This window comes from Salvelinus sp. IW2-2015, linkage group LG4q.1:29 (genome assembly GCF_002910315.2).
Source record: "Salvelinus sp. IW2-2015 linkage group LG4q.1:29, ASM291031v2, whole genome shotgun sequence".
In the NCBI taxonomy this organism is placed as follows: Eukaryota; Metazoa; Chordata; class Actinopteri; order Salmoniformes; family Salmonidae; genus Salvelinus; species Salvelinus sp. IW2-2015.
The window spans coordinates 75,238,973-75,251,160 of record NC_036842.1 but is presented as its reverse complement, the minus strand read 5'-3'; the positions used below and the strand labels follow the sequence as shown (position 1 = coordinate 75,251,160).

Genomic DNA, 12,188 nt, shown 5'->3' with positions numbered 1-12,188 from the left:
TAGTAATATTGGATAGCTAGAGTGTGTGTGTGTGTGTGTGTGTGTGTGTGTGTGTGTGTGTGTGTGTGTGTGTGTGTGTGTGTGTGTGTGTGTGTGTGTTACTCACTGCTGTAGAGGGATATGTACTTGGAGCTGATGACTGTAAACCTTAGACCCTCCTGGTTCAGCTGCCACTGTGTCAAAACAAATACACACACACTTCATACTACTGCCCAGATGCGCACACACACACACACACACAGGAAAGAGTAGAGAAGAGGGGAAACTCACCGCCACCTCAATGTGGTCTGTTCCTCTGTCGTTCTGTTTATGGACTATCTCAAAAAAGTACCTCCTTTGAACGGACAGCCTGCAGAACACACACAAAACAGTTACTCTATGCTAGTTTCTGATAGGCGGTTGTAGATGCCTGTCATGTCATGCCCCTTAACTGTGAATGCCTTTCTTCCTCCCCTTTCCATAGCTACCTCCCCCTCTCCTGCCAATACCTGACTATCATCTCCCTCCCTCTATCACCTCCTTTAACCTCTCTCCCCCTGTCCCCCTCCCTCTTTCTACTCTACCCCTCTAGCCTGTGGTCCATTATGGTAGTTGTGACAGCTTCTTTTGTCAGGATCAAACCCACGTCTCCCTGCACCATCCATCATTGTACACACACACACACACATCAGAAGTGTGTTTGTGTACATTTCTGAATGTGTGTGTGTGTGTGTTCATCCTGGCTCAGTGACATCACACCAAGCCACCACAAGAAGAAAAACAACCTCTGCTAAAAATAACTCAGCCCTGTGTTTGGATGTGTTTTCAGTTATTCACTTGAAACAAATAGATTCATACACAATTTTGTTTCCCGACAAACTTCCGACAATCATAGCCTTCACTCATACACACCCACAGTGTTTAGCTGACTCACCTAACCGGTCTGGATGTCTGACTGGCATACTTCCCAAACTCACCAGGAGCAGTCCACTCCATGCCAGTCTGCAAAACACCACACACAGTCAGAGAGCTGCCAGAACCCCAAATAAACACAATCATTACAGTCACTGGAGCCATCTTCGGTCCAAACTGACAGACTCTGAGCCCACCTTGCCAATCCAGGCCAGTAGCTGCAGGTTGAGTGGAGAGTTATCCCGGCTCAGCCAGAACTCAGAGTTATCATCAGAGCTCACCGCAAACACAAACTCACCTGGAACAAACAGACACAGAGATGACAAATATAGTCAGATAATTATTTGAATTAGGTGTTCCTCTGGGTTCAGTGTTTGGACCCCTGTGGTTCAGTCGCCCTGTGGCATGTAAAGTTGTCAGAACTGATCGTATAATTGAATGGCTGTCTTACTGCACCAAACACAGTTGTCAAAAGCCTTGGTGTTACTATCCACCCAACTTAGATGCTTTACTTCAGAGATCAACAACTACATTCAGCCTTGGGACAATTTTTTCTTGAGTGGATGGTCAGGGTCACGGAACATAATTACAAATAACTCATTTGTAGACTGCGACTTGACTGCAAGAAGCCCAAACATATATAATCTTTGACTAAAACAAGCATTTCAAACCTTGCTTACATTTGTATACGATCACATACAGTACCAGTCAAAAGTTGACACCTACTCATTCAAGGGTTTTACTTTATTTTTAAAATGTTGTATATCAAAACTATGAAATAACACATGGAATCATATAGTAACCCAAAAAGTATTACATCAAAATATATTTTCCATTTTAGATTCTTCAAAGTAGCCACCCTTTGCCTTGATGACAACTTTGCACACTCTTGGCCATCTCTCAACCAGTTTCACCTGTAATGCTTTTCCAACAGTCTTGAAGGAGTTCCCACATATGTATATCGTCCTTTTGAAAAACAAATTATAGTGCAAACCAGATGGGATGGGCGTATCGCTGCAGAATGCTGTGGTACCCATGCTGGTTAAGTGTGCCTTGAATTCTAAATAAATCAAACCGTGTCACCAGCAAAGCACCCCCACACCATCACAACTCATCCTCCATGCTTCACGGTGGGAACCACACATGCGGAGATCATCCGTACACCTACTCTGCGTCTCACAAAGACACAGCGTTTGGAACCAAAAATCTCAAATTTGGACACATCAGACCAAAGGACAGATTTTCATCAGTCTAATGTATATTGGTTGTGTTTCTTGGCCCAAGCAAGTATCTTCTTCTTATTGGTGTCCTTTAGTAGTGATTTCTTTGCAGCAAATCGACCATGAAAGCCTGATTCACGCAATCTCCTCTGAACAGTTGATGTTGAGATGTGTCTATTACTTCAACTCTGTGAAGCATTTATTTGGGCTGCAATTTCAGGGTCCTGAAAAAGGGACATTTCTTTTTTTGCTGAGTTTATATGGGGCAGCAGCCTCTAATGTGCTAGTGATGGCTATTTAACAGTCTGATGGCCTTGAAAAATAGCTTCTATCTCTAGGTCCCAGCTTTGATGCACCTGTACTGACCTTGCCTTCTGGATGAGAGCAAGGTGAACAGGCAATGGCTCGGGTGGTGGTTGTCCTTGATTATCTTTTTGGCCTTCCTGTGACAACGGGTGCTGTAGGTGTACTGCAGGGCAGGTAGTTTGCCCCCGGTGATATGTTGGGCAGACCGCACCATCCTCTGGAGAGCCCTGTGGTTGCGGGTGGTGCAGTTGCCGTACCAGGGTTTTAGGTACCAAGCCAAATTTCTTCAGCCTCCTGATGTTGAAGAGGCGCTGTTGCGCCTTCTTCACCACACTGTCTGTGTGGGTGGACCTTTTCAGTGATATGTACACAGAGGAACTTGAAGCTTTCCACCTTATCCACTGCGGTCCCATCGATGTGGATAGGGGGCCCTCTGCCGTTTCCTGAAGTCAACGATCAACTCCTGTTTTTTTTTTACATTGGGTGAGAGGTTATTTTCCTGGCACCACACTTCCAGGTCCCACACCTGTTAATTGAAATGCATTCCAGGTGACTACCTCATGAAGCTGGTTGAGAGAATGCCAAGAGTGTGCAAAGCTGTCATCAAGGTGGCTACATTGAAGAATTTGTTTTACACTTTTGTGGTTACTACATGATTCCACGTGTTTTATTTCATAGTTTTGATGTATTCATTATTATTCTACAACGTGGAAAATAGTAAAAATAAAGAAAAACCCTGGAATGAGTAGGTGTGTCCAAACTTTTGACTGGTACTGTATATCTGGGAAAACTTTGGAACAGATTTCCAAAATTAAAAAAATACCGTCGGTATAGGGGTGGAGATAGCCAAATATCCTGAGGCCGTAGTTCATCCACCTGGGAGAAACAGCCAGCTTCTTTACTGTGGTTCTGGACTAGAGGAAAGAGCAAGAGAGGAATGGGTGTAGTCTTCAGTTGAGCTATGACATGTCATGTGTATATGTTGGCTCGGGAACTGTGTGACTTACGTGTGGGTAAAGAGGGTAATGCAGGTTCATGCGAAGCTGAGCTGTAGAGCTGCCACACCAGTCCTCAAAGGTATGGAGATTAGCCTGTCCCTTATACTGGGGGGGGGGGGGGGGACACAGGACAGTTTGATCCCATAATAACACCCCCTCTCTCCATCACACACACACACACACACACACACACACACACACACCAACACCTGTTAGGAAGACAGGTTTTTCTATTGATTTATCCTTTATTTAACTAGGCAAGTCAGTTAGAACAAATTCTTATTTACAATGACGGCCTAGGAACAGTGGGTTAACTGCCTTGTTCAGGGGCAGAACGACAGATATTTACCTTGTCAGCTCAGGGACTCGATCTAGCAACCTTTCGGGTTAATGGCCCAACACTCTAACCACTAGGCTACCTGCCACCTCAGTTATCTGAGCTGTGTGAAAGAGTGTGTGTGTGTGTGAGAGAGAATTAAGCAGGTCAGATCCAAAGCCTCTAAGAGAGGCGCTGTCTTCAGCTAACAGCAGAGATGCTAATGATTGGTCATTAGCTTGGTGGCTACAGTCGCTTAGCTTGGTGACAACTAGTCCCAGTGTGGCCATACATTATTACAGATGGAAACTAAACATCCCTAGTCTGTCACGAATGTAGGATCAAATTATATTTGAACTTACTCTACCAAAGTTGCTAAAACACGTGACAAAATGAAGAAAGGAACGATGGCATGTGAACGTCCAGCGGGGCAAATGGCTGGAGCTTTTGGTAGAAAAATAAGATAGATAAGGCTGAGAAGACAGCCGTGTTGATATGTGACATTTCTCTGACATAGCGCAATGCTCGTCTATTTTTAATGTGAAGCTCTTTGAGTTGTGACAAATTGCACGATTGTGATTGGCTTGAAAAATCTGAAAGGAGTAGGTCAAACAATACAGTTACTAGTTTTACATTTGGGTAACAGTGTACAAAACAAACATTAGAAAATATATATCTTTAACGTATACATTTTCTTTATTATTATATCCCCTAACCCTACCACCCCTCCCCTAATTGGAGTAAACTAATGGACAAAAACACTTAGGCTTCTACTTCCAGCTTACATACGTTTCACAGACACTATTTATTAGTGTCTTTTCTAGTCCCATCCTTCAGCTCCCCTCTTTTCTAGTCCCATCCTTCAGTTCCCCTCTGAACCTTTCCATTCTCATAGTTTCTACAGACTAAATTAAAAATTAACATTTTTACTAAGAGTATTATTATTGATAGATTGACTATGGCTTTAAGTCACCCAGCAACGCTATTTGATATGTTAGCTCCAGGTTTTTTTTGCCATTCCTGAACCTGCGACCCGAAACAAGCTACATATAGGCAGTACCAAAACAAGTGATCTAATTAGTCTGTCTTCGCAGCAAAATCTGCAGAGCTGGGATGGTTGTACCCCCATATGCATAACATTCTATTGGTTGCAAGAATTTTGCATAATAATTGAAATTGCAAAACTTGGTTTTGTGTACCAGTTCATAAACTATGTGCCATGGAAGCGGCACATCGAACATTTCTTCCCAACTATTTTGCAACCTGTATGGTGCAGCTGTCAATTTTTTGCTCCTTAAATGAAACTGGTATACTTTTTTTATTTATCACAATTTGCTTTAACCAATGTCTTCAACGCAGGGCCGACAGACGAGATCCTTACATTCTCCCACTTGCCTCCATTTTTGCAGTATTGCTGCAATCAGTTAATTATAATTTTGGATAGATCAGACATTTCCATATACAGTGAACAAAAATCTAAATTCAACATGCAAAGTGTTGGTCCCATGTTTCATGAGCTAAAATAAAAGATTCACAGACATGTTCCATACACACAAAAATCTAATTTCTCAAATTGTGCACACATTTGTTTACATCCCTGTTAGTGAGCATTCCTCCTTTGCCAATCCATCCACAAGACAGATGTGGCATATCACAAAGCTGATTAAACAGCATGATCATTTCACAGATGCAACTTGTGCTGGGAACAATATAAGGCCACTCTAAAAGGTGCAGTTTTGTCACACAACACAATGCCACAGATATCTCAAGATTTGAGGGAGTGTGCAATTGGATTGCTGACTGCAGGAACGTCCACCAGAGTTGTTGCCAGAGAACTGAAATGGTCATTTCTCTACCATAAGCCGTCAATTTAGAGAACTGGCCTCACAACTGCAGATCACGTTTATGGCATTGTGTGGGCAAGCGGTTTGCTGATTTCAATGGTGTGAACAGAGTGCCCCATGGTGGCGGTGGGATTATGGTATGGGCAAGCATAAGCTACGGACAACAAACACAATAGCATTTTATCTACAAGATTTTTAATGCACAAAGATACCGTTCCATTCATCCGCCTCCATCGCATCATGTTTCAGCATGATAATAAACAGCCCCATGTCGCAAGGATCTGTACACATTTCCTGGAAGCTGAAAATGTCCCAGTTCTTCCATGGCCTGCATACTCACCAGACATGTCACAGGTTGAGCATGTTTGGAAACTTGGATCGACGTGTGCGACAGGGTGTTCCAGTTCCCACCAATATCCAGCAACTTAGCACAGCCATTGAAGAGGAATGCATTCTACAGGCCACATTCTACAGGCCACAATCAACAGCCTGATCAAGTGTATGTGAAGGAAATGTGTCGCGCTGCATGAGTCAAATGGTGGTCACACCAGATACTGACTGGTTTCATGATCCACACCTACCTTAAAAAAAAAAAGTATCTATGACCAACGGATGCATATCTGTATTCCCAGTCATGTGAAATCCATAGATTAGGGCCTAATTTATTTATTTCAATTGACTGATTTCCTTATATGAACTGTAACTCAGGAAAATCTTAGAAATTTGTTGGATGTTGCATTTGTGACCCATTTATGATCTCATTAACATTGTTTTTTTACAAATGTTTTTTCATCAATTAGTATATTTGAATTTAACCATAATATTATTTGTTGTAATATTTTGTTCTGTATTTTCTGGTGGATTAAACCGAAATTGCAACCAGCTTGCTTTCTTGGTTTTAAAATAGCCCTATTTTGGAGATTATTTCATTTTCAAATAACCTAAAGTGAGAGGTTGTAATCTGAATAAAAAGGGGGAAAGGCCATTTTTTTACACGGGGTGAGCCATTCTTACTAATCTGCTAGAGAACCAGTTCGGATTTAGGTATAACTTTTGTATGACTGAATCCTTTAGTGAGAGGTTCAATGCTTTAATATTTAATCATTTCAGCCCTCCGAATTCATAGTCATTTTATAGGCCCGTTTAAATTTTGTCTGGTTTGCTGATCTCCAAACAAAGTGGAATATTTTTTGCTCGTATAATTTAAAAAAACAAGTCGTTGGGTGTAGGCAGGGTCATAAGTAATAATTCAAATCAAGGTGATTTTCCCCACAAATAGACAGGTATTTACCATTCCATGTTAGCAAGACCATATCCATTTTTGCGAACTTTCTATTCAAATGCATTGTAGTGAGATAATTTCTTTCGGATATGAATACCGAGTACGCTCACTTCACCGTCAGACCATTTTATTGGTAAACTACACGGTAATGTAAACGTTTTTTTTGTGATCCAATACAGAACACAGTACACTTATAATAATAATTTGGCTTCACTCCAGAGAGGTTAGAGAAAGTATCTAGTTCCTGTATGAGGCTGTGCAGGGATCCAAATAGTGTATTTAAAAGAAAACATGAGTCAGGGTACAAGGAAACCTTTGTTTTTAAGCCCTGGATTTCTTCATTGTTTTATAAAAAAATATACATTTCGTGGTATCAAAATTGGTAGTTAGTCTTGTCCCGTCGCTGCAACTCCCGTACGGACTCAGGGGAGGCGAAGGTCGAGAGCCGCGTGTCCTCCGAAACACAACCCAACCAAGCTGCACTGCTTCTTGACACAATGCCCACTTAACCCGGAAGCCAGCCGCACCAATGTGTCAGAGGAAACACTGTGCACCTGGCTACCGTGTCAGCGTGCATTGCGCCCGGCCCACCACAGGAGTCGCTAGTGCGCAATGGGACAGCAACATCCCTGCCGGCCAAACCCTCCCCGGACGATGCTGGGCCAATTGTGCGCCGCCCCATGGGTCTCCCGGTCACGACAGAGCCTGGACTCAAACCAGGATCTCTAGCGGCACAGCTAGCACTGCGATGCAGTGCCTTAGACCACTGCGCCACTCGGGAGGCCAAGCCCTGGATTTCTAGCCCCTTGATATTATTGTTGGATCTGATTTTAGTGCCATTTTATTATGGCCAATGAAATGTTAGCTAGTGGACAACCCTGTTTTACTCCTCTTGACAGTTTAATACTTTCTGAGAAGTAGCCATTATTTACTATTTCACACCTGGGGTTGGTATAATAACTTTAACCCATGGTACAGTATAAGAGATTCTCCAAAATTAAAATAGTCCAGGCATTTATATATAAAACGAGGACTTTTCAAAAATCAGCTATGAATAACAGATTTGGTTTACCACATTTTTCATTATGTTTTATTGTTTCCAGTACTTGACTTAAAGAAAACGTGTCTGATTAGGCTGAATAATATTGGACAATACCTTCAAGTCTATGCATTTTGCTAGAATTATTGCATCACAATGCTGAAGTGTAAGGGGCCCTCCAGTTGTTGTTTTTTTAGGTGGACTAGATCTTTATACACTGCTCAAAAAAATAAAGGGAACACTTAAACAACACAATGTAACTCCAAGTCAATCACACTTCTGTGAAATCAAACTGTCCACTTAGGAAGCAACATGTTTTGGTCACTTTTGAATGCTGGCGGTGCTTTCACTCTAGTGGTAGCATGAGACGGAGTCTACAACCCACACAAGAGGCTCAGGTAGTGCAGCTCATCCAGGATGGCACATCAATGCGAGCTGTGGCAAGAAGGTTTGCTGTGTCTGTCAGCGTAGTGTCCAGAGCATGGAGGCGCTACCAGGAGACGGGCCAGTACATCAGGAGACGTGGAGGAGGCCGTAGGAGGGCAACAACCCAGCAGCAGGACCGCTACCTCCGCCTTTGTGCAAGGAGGAGCACTGCCAGAGCCCTGCAAAATGACCTCCAACAGGCCACACAGCAAACATTCTTGCCACAGCTCGCATTGATGTGCCATCCTGGATGAGCTGCACTACCTGAGCCACTTGTGTGGGTTGTAGACTCCGTCTCATGCTACCACTAGAGTGAAAGCACCGCCAGCATTCAAAAGTGACCAAAACCTCAGCCAGGAAGCATAGGAACTGAGAAGTGGTCTGTGGTCACCACCTGCAGAARCACTCCTTTATTGGGGGTGTCTTGCTAATTGCCTATAAGTTCCACCTTTTGTCTATTCCATTTGCACAACAGCATGTGAAATGTATTGTCAATCAGTGTTGCTTCCTAAGTGGACAGTTTGATTTCACAGAAGTGTGATTGACTTGGAGTTACATTGTGTTATTTAAGTGTTCCCTTTATTATTATTTTTGCAGTGTATTTACCAGCTTGGTTCTGTTTCAGTAATAGTGAAATCAGACCTTCTAGCTGCCCATCTGATAGTCTACCATTTTTATAGGAGTGGTTAAAAAAGGTTCGATATACCTCAACAGGTATGCCATCCGGCCCTGGAGTTTGTCCGGACTTAAAGGATTTAACTGTATCAAAAGTTCCTCTTCTGTAATGTGGCCTCACGTAAGTCTTTCTGTACAGCTCTTCATTTTACATGATTAATAGAAGAAAAATAATTCTTAAAATTAACTTCAGTTAGTGGAGACTGAAGAGACAAACGAAAACATATGCTTCAAGTACTTTGCTTCCCCTTTCAAAATAGTGTTTGGTGAATCATGGATGACAGTCATTTGTAACAGGTTCCTGTTGTTAATTTTTGGGAGCATTTCTACTTTTGAAGATAAAAAAAAAATCCCCATATTCCAGCCAGTTCGCTTTATTTTTTATAATATATTACACTTGATCTTTCTGGAAAAAGTTCCTCCATTTATAAAAAAAATTCTGCCAACTTTGTGCCTCTATGGTACCGTTTTTATTGAATTCCATCTGTATTGTTAGTTGCTCCATTTCCTGCTCTTTTCATGACAAACTTACCAGTTGAATCCAGGTGAAAGCTATGATCCCTTGATGTTAAATCCCCTTCAAATCAGTGTAGATGAAGGGGATGAGACCGGTTAAAGAAGGATTTTTAATCCTTGAGACATGGATTGTGTATGTGTGCCATTCAGAGGGTGAATTTGCCTTTGAACAATGTATGGTAGTAGCTGCCAGGTGCACCGGTTTAAGTGTGTCATGAACTGCAACGCTGCCGGGTTGTCACGCTCAACAGTTTTCCGTGTGTATCAAGAATGATCCACCACCCAAAGGACACCCAGCCAACTTAACACAACTGTGAGAAGCATCTACGTAACATTGCAAAAATCAGAAACTTTCTGTCCAAAAAAAGATGCAGAAAAATTAGTCCATGCTTTTGTTACTTCTAGGTTAGACTACTGCAATGCTCTACTTTCCGGCTACCGGGATAAAGCACTAAATAAACTTCAGTTAGTGCTAAATACGGCTGCTAGAATCTTGACTATAACCAAAAAATCATATTACTCCAGTGCTAGCCTCTCTACACTGGCTTCCTGTTAAGGCAAGGGCTGATTTCAAGGTTTTACTGCTAACCTACAAAGCATTACATGGGCTTGCTCCTACCGATCTTTCCAATTTGGTCCTGCCGTACATACCTACACGTACGCTACGGTCACAAGACGCAGGCCTCCCAATTGTCCCAAGAATTTCTAAGCAAACAGCTGGAGGCAGGGCTTTCTCCTATAGAGCTCCATTTTTATGGAATAGTCTGCCTACCCATGTGAGAGACGCAGACTCGGTCTCAACTTTTAAGTCTTTACTGAAGACGTATCTTTTCAGAAGGTCATATGATTGAGTGTAGTCTGGCCCAGGAGTGTGAAGGTGAACGGAAAGGCACTGGAGCAACGAACCTCCCTTGCTGTCTCTGCCTGGACAGTTCCCCTCTCTCCACTGTGATTCTCTGCCTCCAACCCTATTACAGGGGCTGAGTCACTGGCTTACTGGTGCTCTTCCATGCTGTCCCTAGGAGGGGTGCGTCACTTGAGTGGGTTGAGTCACTGATGTGATCTTCCTGTCTGGGTTGGCGCCCCCCCTTGGGTTGTGCCGTGGCGGAGATCTTTGTGGGCTATACTCGGCCTGGTCTCAGGATGGTAAGTTGGTGGTTGAAGATATCCCTCTAGTGGTGTGGGGGCTGTGCTTTGGCAAAGTGTGAGGGGTTATATCCTGCCTGTTTTGCCCTGTCCGGGGGTATCATCGGATGGGGCCACAGCATCTCCTGACCCCTCCTGGTCTCAGCCTCCAGTATTTATGCTGCAGTAGTTTATGTGTCGGGGGGCTAGGGTCAGTCTTATATCTGGAGTACTTCTCCTGTCTTATCCGGTGTCCTGTGTGAATTTAAGTATATTCTCTCTCTCTCTGGACCTGAGCCCTAGGACCATGCCTCAGGACTACCTGGCATGATGACTCCTTGTTGCCCCCAGTCCACCTGGCCTTGCTGCTGCTCCAGTTTCAACTGTTCTGCCTGCGGCTATGGAACCCTGACCTGTTCACCGGACGTGCTACCTGTCCCAGACCTGACATTTTCAACTCTCTAGAGACCGCAGGAGCGGTAGAGATACTCTTAATGATCGGCTATGAAAAGCCAACTGACATTTACTCCTGAGGTGCTGACTTGTTGCACCCTCGACAACCACTGTGATTATTATTAATTGACCATGTTGGTCAATTATGAAACTTTAAACATCTTGGCCATGTTCTGTTATAATCTCCACCTGGCACAGCCAGAAGAGGACTGGCCACCCCTCATAGCCTGGTTCCTCTCTAGGTTTCTTCCTAGGTTCTGGCCTTTCTAGGGAGTTTTTCCGAGCGACCGTGCTTCTACACCTGCATTGCTTACTGTTTGGGGTTTTAGGCTGGGTTTCTGTACAGCACTTTGAGATATCAGATGATGTAAGAAGGGCTATATAAATAAATTGGATTGGAGTCAACATTGGCCAGTACCCCTGAGGAATGCATGACACCTTGTAGTCCATGCCCGAACAAATGAAGGCTGTTATGATGGCAAAAGGGGGTTCAAATCAATATTAGGAAGGTGTTGCTCATGTTTTGTAGACTCCGTGTATGGGCTGAGGAATATGTATCGCACCCAAATGATATACATCTCAAAATAATAGGTCTAATGAGTGTAAAGCAAATTAAGTATATCTAATGGCTAGGTAATAAATACTGTAAAACTTGAGTAAGACTAAAATACATAACAATGCTTTCCAATAAGATGAAAGTAAAGGGGAGGGTGAAGCCTCCTTGTGAACTAGTTATAATTTTATGTCATTAAAACCTTATTTTGGAGAGCCACACTTGAGACTGGTGGACAAATGGACAAATTATTTTTTAAATATAACTCCCAATAATTTAATGAAAGTAGCCTATAGCAGGTGCTCCCAAACTTTTTCACTCAGGGCCCCCCTTCCAGCATTGGGGAACATCCCACGCACAAGCACTGTTCATGACAAACTGTTCACACCCCTCATTGGTGGAGAGAATATTGCAGGTTTAAAGCTAATTTCCTACAACTCTACACAATGTCGTGGGATGCAAAGAACATTTTGCAGTTACGGCAAATTATCTTGCAATTCTATACATTTTGCCATGTCAAATATTATTTAACTAGGCAAGTTAG

General features: G+C 43.0%; 1 protein-coding gene across 1 annotated transcript in view; it reads right to left on the bottom strand.

The window, feature by feature from the left end:
- Positions 1 to 12,188, bottom strand: part of b4galnt3b (beta-1,4-N-acetyl-galactosaminyl transferase 3b) — a 41,347-nt gene that overhangs the window by 5,720 nt on the left and 23,439 nt on the right. The window contains exons 4-9 of the mRNA XM_023985685.2: positions 3,425 to 3,520; positions 3,241 to 3,331; positions 1,089 to 1,189; positions 914 to 981; positions 271 to 349; positions 107 to 173 (exon numbers count right to left, since the gene is read on the bottom strand). Of these exons, the coding sequence (XP_023841453.1) occupies positions 107 to 173; positions 271 to 349; positions 914 to 981; positions 1,089 to 1,189; positions 3,241 to 3,331; positions 3,425 to 3,520 (502 nt within the window). The remainder of the gene's footprint in view (positions 1 to 106; positions 174 to 270; positions 350 to 913; positions 982 to 1,088; positions 1,190 to 3,240; positions 3,332 to 3,424; positions 3,521 to 12,188) is intronic.